Genomic DNA, 20,715 nt, shown 5'->3' on the forward strand with positions numbered 1-20,715 from the left:
AGGTACTGAAGGGAGCCAGTGAAGCTGTGAGTCTGGCAAAGGAGGGTCTCATCCCCTAGTCTCTGGTTCTTAGATCTGAGTGGCCTGTGCTCTACTCTTTGACTGTATGAGGCAATTTTGAGAGACCCTCTTTGTCAACACCAAACTCACAAATTTCCATCACCTAAAACTGGTTCAGGAAAAAAGCACCCAAGAGAAGGAGGCTCTAAAGGTGACAGCTGGGAATCTGGGGTAAGTCAGAGGATGCAGGATTCACCGGGTCATCCAGAAGGTGCAGACTCAGCGCTGACAGAACCAATTCCAGAAGCATCTGCCGGAATCCCTTTTTTGGGAGATTCTCTTCAAGGATGGAGCTAAAAAAGATGTAGGTGCCTCAAAAAAAAAAAAAGATGTAGGTGCCTCAAGAGAGCCTCTTGCTTCTAAGGATATTGTAAGGTAAGCCATTTCCCCTACGTTTCCCATTTGGGGCAGGGACAGACAGAAAGCCAGTGGGTGTGGGCAGCTGGCAGGGGCTGTCCCACTTGCAACAACCACAGCTTGCTCTCTCGGGACTCTTGCATCCCTCCAGCACTACCAAGGCAGTCCGCTGATTTTCACTTGAGTCCCTTTGGGCCTCTTTCTAACACGACCCCGCCGGCCCTTCTCGGGCACCAGTCAGTGCTGCTCTCAGCTCACAGTGGAGATTCACTGCCTCAACCTGACACCCAGGAGTATGGAACTGCCTTCAGAGTTTCCAAGTTGCTGACTAGGAAACCCAGCTCACGAATTGGAGCCGTTTTCCTCAGGTCACCCCTTGGGTCCCACAACTCAAAGAGCCAGGGATTTGACAAGTCTTTTTCTTGTGACTTAGAACAGCATTCTTCAACTCTTCCTGAGGCATTGGGGCTACCTGTGATGATGGGGGACAGGGCGTCCCCTACGCAATTCAAGTGCAGACTCCCAATTTTATCTGTTTTACAGGTTAAAAAATCCACGTGAGATTTCCTTTGAAGAAAAGGTTCAGAGGCCGAAGAGATGAGGAAAATCACTTCTTCGGACATACGCTCTTTTAAAAAAACAGCTACATGGAGGTATCATTTATATACAGTATAATTCATCCTTTTTAGTGCACAGTTCTGAATTTTGATAACCACATATACTCAGGGAACCACCACCACAATCAAGGTCTAGAACATTTCTGTCACTCCAGGAAGTTTCCCGCTGCCCCTTTAGAGTCAACTGCAAGTCCAGCTCACACTCAGCTCCTGCAAGACAGATCTTCTTCTGCCCCTTTTTTGTTTTGCCCCAGAATGCCATATAGGTGAAATCATAACATATGTGGCGCTTTTTTAAAATAAATTTTTTTTATGTTGAAATAATTGTAGATTCACGTGCAAGTGTTAGAAGTAATACACTCAGAGAGAAACAATACAGAGGGAACCCTGCACACTTTAGTCAGTTTTTCCCAGTGGTAACAGTCACAAAACTGCAGTACAGTGTCACCACCAGGGTGCTGACAAGGAAAGTTAGGACACAGAGCACTGCCATCTCCATGAGGATCCCTCACGCTGCCCTTTATAGCTGCACTGTCTTCCCTCTCCTTCCCCCTCCCCAGTGTTCTTAGATTAACACTAAACTTTCCTTCATTTGTATAAATTTGTCATTTCGAGATTGTTATACAAGTGGAATCATACAGTGTGTAACCTTTAGCGATTGGCTTTTTTTTTTTTTTTTTCCACTCAGCATAGTTCTTTGGAGATTCACCCAGGTTGTGTGGCCGCAGGTTTTCTATGGTGTTTGGCTGGAGTAGGGCGGTCATTGTCCAAAAGTTTTCTATCTTGCGGATGCCCCTTTCCTGGTCCTTTGACTAGAGAAAGCGGGCTTCTCTTAGGACTCTTAGGGTCTGCGTTTGTTGATGTTTCAGATTGCTGCCTTTTTTAGTTCCAAATCTGGGGTCTACGAGACAAAAAGAAAACCCATGTTGTCATCAGGTGCCTAGCTGGTCTGCACCTTCTCTCCCCCTTTCAGAATCTTCTTATGTTTATTTCATATATATAATGTTCAGGATTTTTATTTGTACTCAACAGGAAGAACAGAGAAAAGTATGTCTACTCCATCTTCCCAGAAGCAGCGATCTTTTTAAACAATAATGCATCTAAGATTTACACTTCAATGCATTTTGGCAAAGGTTTACATTTGTGTAACCTCTGTCATGATATAGAATATTTCCATCACTCCAGAAAATTCCTTTATGGGTGCATGATTTTTTTGATATGAATCTGATTATGCTCCCTGTGAGGCCAGCTTCCAAGATGACCCCAAATGGTCCCCACATCTTGGTATTCTCACCCTCATGTAACACCCTCTCTTGGGTGTGGACTGGATTTAGACTACCTTCTGGCCAATGAAATAGGGCAGAAAGGATGGCTTGTCATTTCTGAGGTTAGGTCATAAAAGACTGTGGCTTCCATTTTTGGTGCCCTCCCTCTCAGATTACTCACTCTGGGAGAAGCAGCTGCCACTTCATGGGTTCTCTCCTAGTGCAGAGGCCCAGGAGGCGAGGACCTGGACTCCAGGCAATAGCCAAGTGTGTGAGCTTCCCTGGAAACAGATCCCTTGGAGCCGTCAGGGACTGTAGCCTCATGAGAGACCCTGAGCTGGACCACTCAGCTAAGGTGCTGTGGGTTTATGACCCTCAGAAATTCTGTGATGTAATATGTTTTTGTAGTTTTAAGCAGCTAAATTTTGGGGTAACTAATTACGCAGCAGTAGGTAACTGATACACTCTCTAGTCCTCCCCTCCCCTGGGTCTGAGCTCTGCCAGCCTCCCTAGCCCCATCCCGCCCCACTCTCTCCCTCTCCCCCTCCTCTCTCCACGCTCCAGCCACATTGGTGTTTTGGTGTCTCTTCCCTCAAGACTCCATTCCTGGGATGCTCTGCCACCCCTACCTCCCCAGGCCAATCTCACCCTCAGTTAATCTCACTTGTCCTGCTGGTTGGCTCCAATGTCGGGTCTCCAAGGAAGACCCTTGATGATTAGGGTAGGTTGCCCAGATATACCCTCCTTTGATTCAAATTACCCATCATAATTGCAATGTATTGTCATGCTTGTTTAACATGTCTCCCCCTATGAGAATGGAAGCTCCCTGAGGGTGGGACTGTGTCTGTCTTGTTCACCCCTGTATCCCCAGTGGCATGAGGCCTGGGATCCTGTGTGTGTGATGAATAGATGGAGAGCTGCATGAATTTCCTCTCAAGAAAGAGTGTATGGAGGAAGGTTTGGGAACAGAGCATTTCCTGGAGGTCTCCAAGAAATTGTCCTACTTCTGAACAGAAAGTATGAGATCCTAACAAAAAAAGGCAAAATAGGTGTTTTAAAAATGTGCTAACTGGGGCTTCCCTGGTGGCGCAGTGGTTGAGAGTCTGCCTGCCAATGCGGGGGACACGGGTTCGAGCCCTGGCCTGGGAGGATCCCACATGCCGCGGAGCGACTGGGCCCGTGAGCCACACTTACTGAGCCTGCGCGTCTGGAGCCTGTGCTCCGCAACAAGAGAGGCCGCGATAATGAGAGGCCCGCGCACCGCGATGAAGAGTGGCCCCCACTTGCCGCAACTGGAGAAAGCCCTCGCGCAGAAACGAAGACCCAACACAGCCATAAATAAATAAACAAAAAAAAAAAGTGCTAACTGTAGGCAGAAGTGGCGACCCTTCACCTCAGAGGGGGTCCTGGAGGTCGTCAACTCAGAATGCGCAGCAGAACCTGGAAGCTTGAACAAATTATGACTCTTGGGCTCCTCCTGGGCCAGGGGGGCATGGGTGTCTTTTCCAGGTAAGAGTCGAGAGCTCTGATGGGACCACCAGATGACGTTTTAAGGATTTTCACATGTTGAGGGAAGCTTCTGGAACTTAGAGGGTTCTTAAAGGCCCAGCAAGGAGGCCCTGACCTCAAGTCTGGCAGGATCATTTGTAAACGTACTCCTGGTATTGAGGAGGCCTGCAAGGCCAGATCCCCTGCGAATGAAAGGGGAGTCAGGATTTGGGAGTGGGGGTGAAGTTCGGGTAAGAATGGCCATTGGTCCTGGGCAATGGCGGCCCCTGCCCTGGGCCCCGCGCTTTCGAAGACCCTGCTCTGACCCTCCCCAGGGACCCCTCCCGTAGGAGTCCACAGGGCTTAGGGATCTACCTACCCAGAGCCTGTGCACTCCTTTTGAGACTATGCCCCGGTTACCTGGGATTCTGGAATACCTGCCCAAACGCGCTGAGCCTGCTTCTGGGTCTGTGGGGCCTCCTCCCTGGTTCTGTCTTCTCCGGGGGAGACTTCACAGCAAGTTGTTCTCCCTAGTTGTGCACACAAGGGATGGCCAAGGGGTGGCTATCTGCAGGCTGGTATGGAGGGACCGGGCTGAGCTGGCCACATACATGCATGCTCATGAGGCCCTTTATGGTAGGAGACGGGAGGTGGGGGTTAGGATGGGTCAGGGGCCAGAGACCTTCACTTGTGTTCTTGCTGCAACTCCCACAGTTACTGAGGGCAGGCCTGACATATGCCCCCAGTTTTGGTTCTCCTACTCAGCTCCTCCCTTGATTGCATTTACTGTGGTCTCCAAATTGCCCCTCATTGCATGTCCCTGAGCCTGTGTACCCCGTTCTTTCCACCAGCAGTGTTCCCTCCTTGCCTGCCTCTTGGCCTCCTGCCCCGCCTTCCAGGCTCAGCGCAGGCGTGCTCTCCTCAGCAAAGCATCCCTGGCCTCCTCAGCTGGAGTCCTCCCTTCCCTCCTCTGTGCCCCGTGGCTTGTCTGCTGCCTCTGGTCTGGGACCGGTTGCTCTAAACTGCATGTAGGGGCAGAAAGCTTCGTCTCTCCCATTCATGGCTCCTGTTCTCCTCTGGGTCCCCAGTGGCTGGCCACCGCACCTGGCACAGGAAGCCATTTAAAGACCTGCTCATGGACCGGATTGAATCATTTTGATAATTATGGGAAGAAGGCTTTGGAGGCCTCCTCTCAAATTTACTCCCAAATTTTCTTTTGGAAAATTCAGTGCTTGTTCTGAAGATTCAGTTTCTTCAGTTGCAGTGAGGGCATTGATCTGCTCACCCATTTCCCGCCTCTGAGCTGTCCCCATGGGTGTGGAGACGCCCAGCCTCCCCCCTTCCCTCACCGACCACGTGGAGAAGGCTGGACAGCAAGCGTGAGCACTTGAGTCTCTGCACTGTCTGCTGCCCGGAAGTATCTCAGGGGCTCAGCTGCCTGCGGAGGAGGTGGCCATGTGCCCTGGTTTGCAGGGACAAGCTGTGTGTGTAGAACTGCTGTCTTGGAATGATTTTTAATAGGGCCCCTTTCACTCTCAAAAGTGTCCCGTCACTTAATAAGATAGATGATAAGGTCCTCTACGCAGCAGAATCTTGCCTTGCTGCCGAGCTCATCAGCCTGAGCATTTGCACTGTTTTCCTTGAGTTCTAGGATTTCTCAGATTTACTGAATTCTTAGAGAGGTTGGCACAAAGCAGGGCGATTTTCATGGCCTCATTACAAATCCTAACTGGTTCTCTTTAAAAGCAAGTGGTTATAATAAATATGCTGTCCAATCCAGCAGCTCTCAGACTCTGCTTCCAAAGGACACTTCTGAAGATTCCCAAAGGAGTGCATTGAATAACGATGGCTGTGTCCCATGTCACAAGGAAATTATAAGTCAGCGGATAGAATGGATTCAAGTTCCGTTTCTTTTCCAACAAGTTTTTATATACCTTTGGTAGCTGATCCTGCTTGTCAGCTGGCAGATAAACAAATACACAAGTGTTAAGTGAGTATAAATTTTTAAACATTCAAGAAAGTGTTTAATAACTTATGTATTTTTAATGAGGTAAAGAATTCCTGCATACCTGGAACACGGTCATATTTTCATTAGGTAAAATTAGTTTATGTGATGGAATTTAACATATCAACATGTCATGGTACTTCAGTATTAAATTCATATCTAACATCTGTTGAGTCTTGGTATGTGCCAGACAAGTGCTGAATGAGTCACATACGTAATTTCGTCCTTGCAATGACCCCATGAGGTAGGTAGCAGGACCACCCATATAAAACAGGAAACTGGGGATTTGGGAAAGGACTCCAGGTCTCATGACATCCAGGTGCTCTGCCACCTAAACTCTTTTGAAATGCTCTTTGAAACTTCCTAGCCGGTCATTATAGTCAAAAACGCATCTGTCATTTGACCTTTGCCCTTAGGCCATGATTCCGTAGCAATTAGAGAAAGCTTCTGAAGCTACAGTGACATCCGAGTTTTCCTTTTGACACTGAAAAGACCTCTTCTTTTGCTATAGTTTTTTTTTTCTTAGAAGAGTGTAATGAATCTGGAAAAACCAAGGCCATGTCATGTAAAATACAATGCTGCTGGATGGCCTAGGGACCTCTCTAAGTCATGGGCTCAGCACACTTTTTGCTGTAATGCTCTGTTCCTTCCAGACCCCCACTTTAGTCCACCTCTACCCGTTTCTTAGTTTACCTAAGGAGGGCACATTGGGATTGTTGTAATCTGGTACAAAATAGATGCTCAATAAACACTGGTTTTAAGAATGAATGCATTAAGGTAAGGGAATAAAGGAATGACTCAACATCACTTTCATCAAGATTATGAGATGGAATCCTGCAGAAACTGCTGCATTTTGCCAAATCCCCTTCCTTAAGTTCCTGGGTGACTGCCAGGAAATTGAATCTCTGCGTTCCTGGTTAGTCAAACGAAAGAGACTGACTAGTGGTGTAAAAGTTTCTCCTTGGTCCTATGGCCTCATCAAGACCTTTGGAAGGTGGGGAAGAGAAATATTACCTATCTGTTTTGCTGACTGAACATGCCTTTCAGTCTGGTCGCTTCTAAACTCACCAGCGAGCCTTTCATTGCTGTGTGTGAGCAGCCGTGCTTCCTACACTTGCCACTGGACCACCCTAAGCTCACCTTTACTTTGGGACCTGGCATGTCATCACCTCCGGTGAACAGAGCCATCTTGCCCTGCCCGCCACGCACATGTGCATTTGCCCTGTTCACACCAGGCCGCCAGACCACGTTCCTGCTATTTCCCTTTCAGTGATTGGCAACAGGCCACTCAAACCTGGAAAACATTTCCTGCATCCTGACTGTCGGCGGGGAGGACCCAGAGAGGTGACTGACCCAGCCGAGATGCTTTTCTTGCTCATGCAGGGAGAGCACTTACTGCCAAAAGTGCTGAAGGCCTTTGTGTCCCCCTGAGCGTGTCAGAGCCTGAATAAGCTTTGCATTCCAATGCTCCACTTTCCTGGAAAGCTCCCTCCCTTCTCTCCAGGGCTTCGTCTCATTTCTCCTCAGCTCCACACAGAATTAATAATGGGTGCATCTTCTGGCCTCTGGGCCTTCTCGGGCCCACAGACAGAGTATAGGTCACTTTTTCTCCACATGACTTTTAAAATAATGTTTTATTTTTAAAACAATTATTACAAAGTTAATAATAAATATATTCATGGAAGGAAATTGAGAAATGCAGGAAACAAAAGTAAAATTATCTATCACTATCTTGCACTAACATCTATTAACATTTTGCTATGGATGTGTCTAGTCTTTGTTTTCAATCTGTTTTATTGATTATTAGGGGGAAATAAACTCCAAATAGAATTATACCAGCTTGAATATTTGCTTAACTATTGATTCATTTTTATGCATTCTCCTTATTAATTTTTAAAAATTTTGTCATAATTTTAGATTTACAGAAAAGTGGCAGAGATAGTACAGAGAGTTCCCATATACCCTTCATCCAGCTTACCGTCATGTTAACATCTTGTATAACCATGGTATATTTGTCAAAAATAAGAAATTCATACTGGTGCGATCCTAATAACTAAACTACAGATTTTTTTTTTTTTTTTTTTTAGGATTTTACCAGTCTTTCCTTGCTTTTCATGACCTTGGTACTTCCGAAGAGTATTGGTCAGGTATTTTGTAGGATATCCCTCAATTTGAGTTTGTCTGATGTTTTTCTCATGATTAGATTTGGGTTATGGACTTTGAAGAAGACCACAGAGGTGTCTTTTCACTTCCTTATGTTGTCCTATGAAATACACACACACACACACACACACACACACACACACACACACACACACACACACACACCCCTCACCTAAAACTTTTGGATCGAAGAGGAGGTTAAAACTATGATTTATTAGACAGCCTCTTGAAGTGTATCTTCAACTACTTCATGCCCAGTGCCTGGCCTAGGGATGCCCCAAGTAGGTGCTCCCTTGGTGTTTGTTTCATGGTTGGCATTAGTGTCCAGGCCAGGACACTTCCCTCTGGGGAAATGATGGACGGGGTGGCAGCTACTTTGTTCATCTTGAGAGACAACAGAAAAAGAAAGAGAAAAATAAAAAGCAGAGACCAAGTTTGTGCTGAGAAGAAATATATCATTTCCTTGAAAATAAAGACATAAGATATAAAAAATGGAAATGAGGAAAGGGGAAGATATTAAGGGAAGAGAGAATATCAGGGCACAAACTGCTGGAGACAGTTGTGGGTCCCAGTTATCCCCAAATTCAGCAACCTTCTGGGATCACCATTTGTTTTGATATCCAAAATAATTCTCCCCCTTTTGCCACGTAAATGTGGTGAGTGCAGGACCCTCGCTGAGAAGGCAGGAGCTCTGGGACAGGAGAGCGGGGGGAAGCTGACTCTCACACAGAACCCGGTCCAGGCCTCTCCCTGACCACCTCTGGAATTAAGGAATATTAATGGGGAACAAATTCATAACTCCTCAAACCCTTCCAAATTCTCTTTTGTCTATTTCCTAGCAGATAATAGATACTCTAGAGCACCTCACTTGTCAAATTCCCTTTGAGCTCTTTCTGATGCCTAGTTTCCTCCTGCAGTTCAGGGCCTGTTTCTCTCTACCCCTGTTTCCAGGGTTGACACAAACATTTTATAACTTGGTTAGTAAAGACTAACCTCTTTTTTTTTTTTTTAATTTAATTTATTTTATTTTTGGCTGCTTTGGGTCTTCGTTGTTGCGAGCGGGCTTTCTCTAGTTGTGGTGAGCAGGGGCTAAACTCTTTTTATGGAGTAGGGAAGAGGGAAAATCTGAGTAGGAAAAGACAAAATTATCTTTAGCTGGTTAGGGGTGGGAGGAGAGAGAGAACATACTGAAAGCCTGGGTAATCATTAGTTAAATCCATTTCACCTGTAACCTGCCTTCACTAATCCAGGTTGTTTTAATTGTTGCTACAAAAGACTTGCATGTCCTCCAAGTGGCACATAGCCTAATAAGATATTTGCCTCGGCTGTTTTCCAGGAATGTGGAGTCAGCTGTGTCTAGTTCGAGCTGAGCTGGTTAACACCGGTTAAGACCACCAACCCTCCAACTGGGCATGCGTGAGTGTCAGCTCAGTGACTTTTTGGCGTCAGAGGGCCCAAAACTCCACCCTCAGATCGTGCTAAGCGCCTCCATTTTGAACGTGCTGAAACCTGTAGCTTAGTTACACCTGTACAGCGTGACAATTACCGCACCTTTTTTCAATCACCTTTCCCTATTCTCCTCACGCTCTCCACGCCTCAGACCGCCCTGCTGTTTTATTCCTTGTCTCATAAATACCCCATGGCTTGAGCGTAAACTCTCTCTTTGCTGCAAACCTCAGTCAGCGTCTCAGTATCTCGGCTTGCTGCACATCAGGCAAAACGATCACGGTTCGGTCACAGTACCTCCATCATACAGCGATGAAAGGAATCAGGTACTTGCTTTGTTTGATAAAGGAGCCCGAAAGGAAGGCAGATCAGAGGCCTGCACACCTCCTCTTGGGGTTGGGGGGTGTATCAGGGAAAGTCACATTAGTGTTTGAGGGCTATGTCAAGAAGAGTAGGAATTTCAGGAGGGTAGAGTTCATCACATGGTGAAAGCATAATGACTCTGAGAGGTAGTTTTACCGTTTCTGATTACAGATGAGGAAAATTAGCTCAAAGAGGAACTATAACTTGCACACCCATGATCACCCTGTTGGTAGGTGGCAGAAGTAGAACTAGAGTCCTTCTCCGACTTGAAAGACCACATTTTTAACCCTGAACCACACTACTGCTCTTAACTGAAACACCACTTTCTCCAGATTTTACCAGCTACATCCAGATCTTACCAGCTACATCCAGATCTTAGGTCTCAGGCCACAGAACCTCACAGTGATCACGGTGAAATTGACTGGATTCTAACTTCAGTATATTGCTATTTTCCATCTTATACACTGGGTGTGACACAATAGCAGAGACATCTATCTTTCTCGAGAAACTAAACTAGAACTGGAAAGAGATGCAAGGTGACTTGACAAGAAAGCCCCGCCCTCTCCTCACAGGACTCTTCCTCTGCCTTGTTGCTTGGGAGCAGCTCTGCCCAGTGACCGTTTACACTCTCCCCACCCTCCAGTGCTGCCCGTGGATAGCCCTTCTGTGAACTGAGCTGCCGAACGTCCCAGACTGCTTCTGGGAGAAATGTGCTGTGAAGAGTGGAGAAAGAGTAGGACAAACCACATCTGAAGGATAGCTGTCAAAGACCATCACTCCATATGTTTGTTCACGATCTTTTTGGATTCTCAGACCTTTCTGATTAACAGCTAGGAAGCTTGCATGTCAATGCTGCAGTGGCGACTCTACTCCATCTCCAACCTATAAATAAAGGCAGAGCTCCATTCCCTGCCAATGCACTGCCTGGGACACTGGCCAGGTGCCTGGGGGGTGGGAATGTTATTAGACGCTCAATAAATATTTGTTGAATCTTGAATAAATTCACCCCTGCTCAGAGGTGGTGAATAGACAGAGGTGAGAAAAAGTACCCTTCTCTTCTCCTAGGAGATTGATTTGGTTATTATATTAGAAATAAAAATGCAAATTAGCATGTGCTCAGAGCTGGTTGGAAATCTGTCCATTGATCCAAATAAAATGTAACATACTCCATAGCTCTTCTTGCTATCCTTGGGTTAGGTTTTTAGGGGGTTTAAAATAATGTATCTACAAAATGGAAAGCTAGAAAAACTCCAAAGTGATCTAAGATTGATCTGAACAAGGAGATATTATCTTGACCTTCAAGGGGTACACGTGAGAAACACTGGGACATCCCCATATATACTGTCATAAAGAAAACCAGTCCTCTGGGAATCTGGAGGAATGAGATTATTTTGGCCAGAGGTGGTAAGCAAAGTGTTTATGTAGGGAGTGGGCATCATTCATTCTTTTTAAAAGAAATATTTCTGAGCATCACCCCAGCTAAGCACTGATATCGGGGTGAGCGAGATTCGGTTCTTGCCTCCAAGGAGCTCACGATACTGGAAGAGCAGACTCAGTACCAACGCTTATGGTACTAGTTAATGCTGCTCTGTGTCCTGTGCAGGGGGAGCAGGCAGGGGAGGGGGAGGGACCCCCAAATGAGCTAGCTAGACCACAGGGGATGCTTCCTGGGGGAAGTGTCTCTGGAACTGGACCTTGAAGAATGAGTCAGACAGACAGTGAAGGATAATTCCAGGCAAGAGGAACAGCATGAAAGTGCTCTGGAAAGAGAGAGGTTGGGTTTTGTTGCGGTGAGAGCGCTCAGAGACGAGGCCCTAACAGCTGAAAGGGTTTATCACAAAGAGCTTCGTAGACTTTGCTGCCGGAACCACCAACCAGAGGCTGGGGGCAGGGAGTGCTGTGAAGACACCTGACGTGAGTGAAAAGTAATGAGGTGCAACTTGGCTTTGCCAGTGGAAAGAAATGAGACAGAGGAGAGACCCATGGATATTCTGGGTGGCAGTAGGAGTCTGAGGTAGGAATTTTCTGCATGTTTGTGGGCGCGATAAGTAGGCTGCGGTAGCTGGAAGTGGTGGTGACGTGCTGGATGCCAAGGGCCGGGAAGGGGTTGAGATTTTCCCTGCTTGCAAGCAGATGAGTTCGCCTGCCCCAGTGCGTGGATGCTGACAGAAGACATACAACTCCTGAGTTGGGGACCAAGGACTCTATTACTTGTAGCAATAGCAAGATCCAGAGTGTCGGCACAGTCACATCAGTTCTGAGCCCCAAGGCCCACAGGGGCCATGCAGGTGGGCGACACACAGGAAAGGGATCCTGGGCCTTGAGAGCCCACCACCTTACAGCAGTCTGCTCTTTGAGAGAGAGACAATATCTCATCCCACAAGGGTGCTTGCTGCAAACGCAACCAGGAGAAACAGCCTGGGACCAGTTAAAGAGAGACCAAGGCCTTGGCAAGATGTGCAGGAGTGCCAGAGACCCTTGGAGAAGCATCTCCCAACATTGGAAAGATGTTTTGTGTCAAATGTTGAAGGCCCATGGATCCAAAATAAGCAATTTGGAATTTATCCTGTAGGCAAAGGGAAACCACTGTAACTGTTTTTGGGGTAACCGAGGACTGTTAAATCGGGGAGCTTAATCTGGAAATGGGTGTAAGGCTGGGGCAGACTAAAGATATCCATACATTCCTGGACATTCCTTTCCCAGAGAGATAAGATCTTTCTTGACACTGAGCAGGCTCTGTGACTGATTTGGTGGGAGTAACACCTGGGCTTGGATACTGGTAGCTTCTATCTCCTCAATCTTGGGACTCTCTCTGGGAGCCCTGAGCCATGTAGGAAGACAGACTACTCTTGGGATTGCCATGCTAGAAAGCCTACATCTAGGCCCTCCAGCTTCCAGCCAGCTCTACCACAATGCCATATCTGTGGATGAAGTTGTCTTGGACCCTCCACACCAGCCTATCTGCCAGCTATGAACCCCCGGGTGACTTCAGTGGACCCCACATGGAGCGGAAGACTCACCCAGCTGAACCCTGTTCAGATGCAAACACAATCTTAAGATGTAATAAAACGATTGTTGTTTGAAAACACTGAATTTTATAGTAGAGGCACACCTTGTTTTATTTGTTTCACTGTATCATGCTTCGCAGATACTGTGGTTTTACAAATTAAAAGTTTGTGGCAACCCTGCATTGAGCAAGACTATCAGAGCCATTTTTCCAACAGCATTTGTTCATTTCATGTCTGTGTCACATTTTCGTAATTCTCACAATATTTCAAACTTTTTCATTATTGTGTTCTGTGATCAGTGATCTTTGTTAGTGTGGCAAAAAGATTATATGACTCACTGAAAGCTCAGATGATGGCACTTTTTAGCAATAAAGTATTTTTTTTTAGCAATAAAGTATTTTAAATTAAGGTATGTATTTTTGTAAAGACACAGTGCTATTTCACACTTAATTGACTACAGTATAGTGTAAACATAACTTTCGTATGCACTAGGAAAGAAAAAATTCATGTGACTTGCTTTATTGCGGTATTCTTATTTCAGTGGTCTGGAACCGAACCCACAATATCTCTGAGGTATGCCTGTAGCTGTTAAGCTGTAGGTGAGATTGGAGGCTAAGAGTCCAATAAAGAGTCTCTACAAATCGGAAAGGAGATAAGCAGGGTTTGCCTTAGAAAGCCAATGGAAGCAAGAGTCCTTAAAAAGGCACAGTGGGGGTGCTTGGGTGGATAAAAGTCAAAACCTTCAGCAGAGCCACCATGGAGCACTGACTGCTCCTCCAGTGAGGGTGCAAAACACACATCCGTGGGCTTTTGTTATGCTGGGAACCTTCTCTCCAGCTTCATCTTTTAAGACTTAGGTTGAGTCAACTTCTTCTGTGCAGTCTTTTCCTGAAAGAGTAATCATTACTTCCTCTTTTCCCAGATTCCCCAGGCGTGCCTCTGGTGTGGGACTTGCTGGCTGCTTGATGCGAGCATCTGCCCCAGGGACTGGCGTTCCTTCAGGTCAGAGTCTGTGTCCTTTCATTTCCATGTCCTCAGGCGCCAGCTTCCAGTCTCAAGGCCTGGGTATTTGAGGCACGTAGTAGATGATCAACAAATGATTTGCAAACAAAATGTTGGTTGAGTTTTTAGAACGGGATGCAGAGTTTGGTGGTTCTCTTGTTTCTTGTTCAAGTTGAAGTTTTTGTTTCTGGATACTTTTTTTCCACCATTTTCTTTTTTATTGGGGTATAGTTGTTTTACAGTGTTGTGCTAGTTTCTACTGTACAGCGAAGTGGAGTTCCCTGTACTATACAGCAGTGGACACTCTTTTCTTGTAAAAAAAAAAAAAAAAAAATACTGATGTCTGGATCCCACTCCCAGGCTTCTGGTACAATTGGTCTGGGTTGCAGCTTGGGCACTGAGAATTTTAAAAGCTTCTCAGATGATTCTAGTACACAGTCAGGGCTGGGATCATGATTGTGATCCAATGTCCATTCCTGAGATTGCTCTTCCATTTCTTAGTCTCTCCTCTCACCAGGAAGACCACGTGCTCTTCATTAAACCAGCTGGGGGGAGAGCCAGCCCCAGCGGCAAGGGTCCAGAGTGAAATGCATGCAAGAACTGAAGGATAAAGACTGAGAGTGAACGTGCGTGTGAGCGTGTGTATGTGTGTACACGTACATGCTACCTGAGTACATATAGTGCACCTTCATGATAATAGTTGTCGTCGTGTATCGATATATATTTTTGAGTCTCATTTTTCTCACCTGGAAAATTAGACTTTTATCTTAATTTCTAAAGTCTCATTTAATTCTAAAATGGTCAGATTTCAACAGGCAAATGTCCTGGGAGAGGCCACATCACAGTGAGAGCAGAGCGAGAGCAGCCCACAGAGACAGGAGCCTGCAGGGATGGGGGGAAATCATCTCTTTGCCTGCAGCAGAGATGAGGCTGGGGTTGCATTTGGGGCCACATCTTGGAGACCTTGATTGCCAGGCTGAGGTGAGTGTGCTTACTGCAACAGGTGATAGGGGTTAGTGAAAGGCCTTATCAAGGAATTGACATGATTGGAGCTGGGTTTTCGAGATGAGTTTGGTGAGGCTGTGCACATGGCTGGGAGGGAGAGAGATGAGCCGGGAGGAGAGACCCAGTAGGAGAGGCCAGTCCAGCTCTAGCTAGGAGGGGAACGGGGCCTGAGCTGCTGCGGACCAGGGGCAGAGAGAAGGGACAGATGACGGGGAGGCTGAAGGGGTCCATGGGGCAAGACTTGGCCATGGATGGCTAGGAGGAAAGAGAGAGCAAGGAGAGTCGGAGTGACTCCAGCTTTGGAACCTGGAAAGGTTGCTTGAGGCCTCTTTTCATCTGTGTTACCACCCAAGCTCCCTCTTGAAAGCTGCCTGTCCAAATAGGCCTGGCAGCCTCAGTAGGCAGCGTGGCAGGGGCTGAGAGCTTGATTTGTAGAGTAATCCAGATCTGAGTTCAACTCCCAGCGCTGGCCTTTCTATCTGTGTGCCCTTAGACAGCTGACTTAACCTCTCTGAGCCTCAGTTTCCTTATATACAAAATGTATGTTTTAATAAGGTTTTTGAGAGGATTAAATGAGGTTGTAGTTATAAAATGTATATTTATAAAAGGCTTGGCGCAAGTATACAGTTGAGAGCTCAGTAAACGTTAGCTGTTAGAATTACTGTCTTCTCTCTGTCTCTCTCTCTCTCACACACACACACATTAGCATTAGCATTTCAGGGTCTCTTTTCTTTTGCTGTTCTAAAACCTCCAATTGGACAGGGCGGTGACCAGGGTACCCGTCCTCCAGCTGTGGGCTGCTGAGGGCTCAGATCTGCCCCCCTTCCCTCCAGAGTCGTCCTTAGCCCAGGAGAAACCACCTCACCCAGGGGTATCCAGCAGCCTGCCTCCCCCACAAGCCCATCTAATGCCTGACAGGGACAGGGTACAAAAGTGTGGCCTCTTTGTCTCATGGTGAAGTCAACTCTGTGCTGCAATTCTTACTCCAAAGCACCCTCTGGGAAGGCTGAAGCCAGACGCCAGCTGAGACTATATCACCTGCCTTACCCTCCCTCTCTCCCCTTGTCTTGAAAGCATCCCCCCAATAAAGCAAGTGAATCCCTGCCTCAGACTCCTGGAAGGTTTTGGGAGCATGGCCCATGGCTGACGGTCCTTTGGTTCTCTATTCAGGCTTCTTCCCCTCAGACACTGTCAAGCCTGGGCTCCATGCTGCGGGGCCAGACAGAGCAATCCTTGCTCCCAGCCCAGGTGCCTGGATCTCTGGCATGGGAAGGGGAACCAGGTTCCTTCTGGAACAGGAGAGGCATTTAGATAACCCTCAAACCATGAAGCACCCAACCCCTCCTCTGACTTCTCCAGGTCGTATTTGTATGTCACCTATGACCCTCTCTGCCCTGTGGAGTTGCTGCTCTGCCCTCCCATTGGGCCGTGAGCATCCATGGGACAGAACTTGCAGCCGAGTGGTTGCTGCACCCCCAGCACTCAACATGGGCCTGCACACAGTAGGTGTGCAGGAAAACATTTCAGGAAGTGCATTTACTTGGAATGAAAAACAGTTACAGCAAGATTACCAAAGAGAGCAGACAGTAATGGCCAAAGTGAAGGGTCCTGCAGGGACCCACTGAGAGCTGGGCCTGCCTGGTAAGATGAAAGATTCCAAAGAGAAGCAGCTGTCAATCACCAGGCAGAATCACAATGCTGCGAGCACTCTATAGGCTCTTATTTAGTTCTTAAAACCTTCCTTGGTATATCTTACCGTCTCCATTTTACTGATGAGGTCATTGAGGCTCAGAAAAATAAGTCACTTGACCAATATGAAGTGTGAGAATGTGGTGGAGTTGGATTTCCAGTCCTTGTCCGGCTGCACTCTTTCCATGATCACAGGGTCTGAAATGATATTCTGAAGAGTTTGGAGTTGCTCTTCTGGGAATCTGCATCCCTACGGACACGAGCTAGAAAGGACTGGCTGGCGACCGTGTTGGAGACAGACTGCCTGGACGGCTGGATGGAGGCGGGAAAGGGGTTTGGATCTGAATACACTCTTTTACTGAGGACAGCAGAGTCCGGAGCATCACAGCGTGGCTCTGAGGAGTCGGGCGACAGGGGCCGGGCTGATGCGGTGGATTGTCCAGCGAAGGGAGACGCCGGGCTAGATGCCTGATTCACTGGGACCTCCTGGCTCTGGGCAGGCGGGAGCCCCCGGCGCTGAGCTGTGTGACCCTCTCTGGGCTCCATTTCTCATCAGTCAAGGGAGCGGGGTGATTGGAAGGTTTCTTCCAGCTCCGGGTCCCTGACTCTCAGTCAGTGAAAGGTCTCATGTTTCCCATCCCTCTTTGCTCCTCTCTGTGTAAATCCTGGGCTGCCGACCAGTGATCCAAGTCCCTCAGCCCAGCCAAGGCGACAGAAAGCCTGACTTTCTCAGCCCTGAAAAGAGCTGACAGGCTGTTGTCTGGGCTCCCCTCTGCAGGGAGCATTGACAAGAGCTGGAAGAGGAGGCTGGCATGGGAGCCTTCTCGAGTTGTTCCACAAAGGACCTCTTCTCTTTCCCAGGCATGATGACAAATACTGCTGCTGCCTCTGGCTATGAGGGCTGGGGTGTGTGGACAAGGTTCCCATGCCTGAGCTCTTAGGAAAATTGCAAGCAAAGAAAAACAAATGTGCATGGGCTTTTGGCTGTGCTTTTTTGACTTGATGCCAGATGACCACTGGGTTCAAAATTACATCACTATTGACTATCTGAGTAATCAGAGTAATTTCTCTGTTTGAGCATCTTGGAAGAATAGCTACCTTGGCAACAGATTGTTATCAGTTCCTTAATGATTTGTACTGAGGAACAGTTTCCTTTATGCTGAAAACCGGTGGCCTAAAAGCTGGATCTGGCCAGCTAACCCATCTATCTCTGAGTGGATTGCATAGTATTGAGAAATGGAGCTGGGTTTGACAGCCTACTTTGTCTGTTAAGCAGCAAAGGCCAGGCCAGTGGTGCTGGGATTCCCAGTGTCAGGCCCCTTCACCTCCAGCACTGGACTCAGCTGAGCCTCTGGAATACACAGTCCCTACCCACTGAGGGTTGCTCGGCGCTGCAGGAGGGTCTGACATGACACATGTAGCACTGGCCGCACATGCTGGCCCAGCCTTCTGAAGCCACTGGGGCTTCTGTTCCTGATAGAACAGTGTTCTGTTCACTCTCCCTTGCTTCTTGCTCAGCTCACTGGATGGCATGCGTTGGCCTCTGTGCTTCAGATGAATTTAAAAAGCAGGCTGGAATATCCAGGAAGGATCTAAAAGGAACTTCTAGAAGATTCACAACAAAATCGATGGTAGAGAAAGGTGCAATGTGGTTTTTAATGGTCGTGCAGTGTTGCAGAAAGTGGGAGGGGAGTTGAAGGTGAGGAAATGATGTTCAGAAAGTTGAACTGACAGCACAGCTGCTAAGTGGTGAGGCTGGGATTTGAACCTGAGTCTGTACCTCACTGACCCCTGTAGGAGGTGGGATAGTGGGCTGTCTCAGTGAGAGCTAGTAGAGCCCAGAATGTGCCTTAAAAAAAAAAAAAAAAGACTCTGTATAATAGCAACTATCCCCATGCCTTTGATAATGCAAGGGATCACAAATGCTGTGGAGTGAATGAGTGATAACGTTTTGTCATGTATTGTGGGTCTGAGGCCGTCTTACTACACATAAGCTTAGAGAGACAAAGCTGCCCTGATCTCTTCTCCTGACTTTGCTCTCGGGCTTCAGGGAGGGAAAAGCTTTCCAGCTCCGGTAGGCCTTCCTATAGTCTCCAAAATGCTTCCTGCAGGTAGCAGAAAGGCTGCCCAGGCCAGCTTCCCCATCATCTATCTTTGGACAAAAGGAGGTTGCATTCAACCCTCTAAGTCAAGGGAAGGGAAGTCAAAGGGGACTAGAATTATTGGAGGCCAGCTATTTGCAGGGGTGGAGCTATACTTTACACATATAATCTCATTCCTAATTTACTGTAACCCTATAAGTAGATATTATTGTACCCATTTTGCAGATCAGAGCACAGAGGTTCAGAGAGGGCAAAAAATGTGGGGTAATAGAATTAAACTTATTTTTATAGCAGACACCAACATTTTTTTTTAGAGAGGAAATGTCTTTATTTGCTTAGATACCTTTATAAACACTTTGGGTGGGAAGTAAGGCCAGAAGGGCAGGAGCCTCAGCTAGGACACAAAGCAGAGGCTCAGCTGCCTTCTGTGGGGTAGGAGGCAGGGGGCAGAGAGGAGGGAAGGATGGAAAGAGGGTCAGCAAGATGCCGAGAGAGCCTGGGGCTAAGTGACTCCAAGTGCCCAGGGAAAATTTCCAGCTGCAACTGCCCGTGTGCTCCCCATAACTGCTTGAAACGTTGATAGAGAATTGTATTTATGAGTGGGGTTTCTTTGCAGAAACTGCAGAAATGGGTGTTTCCTTGTCTGCTTCCGTGTGGTGAGGAGCAGGTTCAGCCTGTGTGGAATCAGAACCCTAGAGCCTAAGGTGGCCCTGAGAGTGGGAGATTCAGGCCCCTCCACGTGCAATACTGGCACCAGCAGGAATCCTGACCTTCTCTAGAGGATGGAAGGGATCCTAGCAGACCTCAGGGCAGTGGTGTGCTGGAGCTGGCCTCCCTGCAGAGTCAGTGCCACACATCCCTTCCCAGAACCCCATTCAGTGGCACTGTCTTAGCTGCACATCTGCATGGTAGGAGTATTTATACCATGGAAAATGGCAAAGGCTGCAAATCAGGGCTTTTTTTTTTTTTTGATAGCTGATTGTTGAACATTTACCAGAACACCCCTGCTTCAGGGGGTCAAGAGACCTTTTGACATCTGCTTACCTTCTCTTGCCAGGCTGTTCATCAAATGTTGAAGGAAGGTTAAAAGTTGCAAGTTCTGAAGGTAAGATTCGTGAACTGTTTCCATTTCTGAGTTATGAGAGAGCATTGGCAAGAGTGGGGACATAGAGTGAGAGCTTGTAGGTTTAAAAAAGGAGAAGGGGGGAAATGCTACAAATAATTGCCTTTTGCATGGGAGACTGGAATACTACTCAACAATAAAAAGGAATAAACGATTTGATACCTGTTATAATTATGCTGAGCGAAAGAAACCAGATGGAATATGATTTTATTTATATGAAGTTCTAGAAAAACAAATCTATAGTGACAGAAAACAGATCAGTGGTTGCCTATGAATGGGGGTGCAGTAGGGGTAGGGAAGGGTGGTCAGGAGGGATTACAAAAGGGTATGAAGAAATTTGGAGGAAGTAATAGATATAGTCACTATCTTGCTTGTGGTGATGGTTTCATGGATGTATACATGTCAAAATTTACCAAATTGCACACTTTAAATATGTACAGGTTATTGTATGTTAATTACACTTCAGTAAAGCCGATTTATTTTAAAGCATGATTTCATACTGATGCTGCCAATTCTAATCCAACACGACCAACTTCATTATAGCTTTTCCCCTTTCATTATTTGTAATATTTTTCTCTGATAGTGAGAAATATGGCTCTCATTATTCACAATAGAGTTATATGTTTGTTCAATCCGAGTATACACATAAAGTAGTTTCAGAATTGCCAGCCCATGGCGCTATGAGACACACTTTTACTAACCAGGATACAGCATTTATATAAGGTTCTATTTGTCTTCAGTCTTACTACCATCTTCATCAGGATACTGTTTTCTGAAGTCATGTTAAGGTCCTTCCTTCCCCATCGCCTTCAGTGTGATTATAATATTCACTCGAAATATTGTTAGGTTTGTTTGTTACTATTTGTATTCCTTTTTGGGTTAATCCCATATTCTGGTTGGATTTAAGTGGGGGAGGAGAGGGGTACTTGAAGCATTCCATGATTCTAAGAGTCAAAGTTCCACAAAAAGTATATTGAGAGAAGTGGTGCTTCTTCCTCATCCCTTCTCACCCATCCCATTTC

At 46.8% G+C, this 20,715-nt stretch overlaps 1 protein-coding gene across 1 annotated transcript in view; it reads left to right on the forward strand.

Annotated features, from left to right (window-relative positions):
• The first annotated feature begins 298 nt into the window (after nt 1-298).
• LOC309632246 (uncharacterized protein) overlaps nt 299-20,715 on the forward strand; it is a 31,725-nt gene continuing 11,308 nt past the window's right edge. Inside the window, exons 1-4 of the mRNA XM_082399547.1 lie at nt 299-435; nt 10,117-11,778; nt 13,695-13,774; nt 19,628-19,675. Coding sequence (XP_082255673.1) covers nt 11,693-11,778; nt 13,695-13,774; nt 19,628-19,675 — 214 coding nt within the window. The 5' untranslated portion in view covers nt 299-435; nt 10,117-11,692. The remainder of the gene's footprint in view (nt 436-10,116; nt 11,779-13,694; nt 13,775-19,627; nt 19,676-20,715) is intronic.

Source organism: Balaenoptera borealis (genome assembly GCF_965194805.1).
Source record: "Balaenoptera borealis genome assembly, chromosome: 7".
Classification (NCBI taxonomy): domain Eukaryota; kingdom Metazoa; phylum Chordata; class Mammalia; order Artiodactyla; family Balaenopteridae; genus Balaenoptera; species Balaenoptera borealis.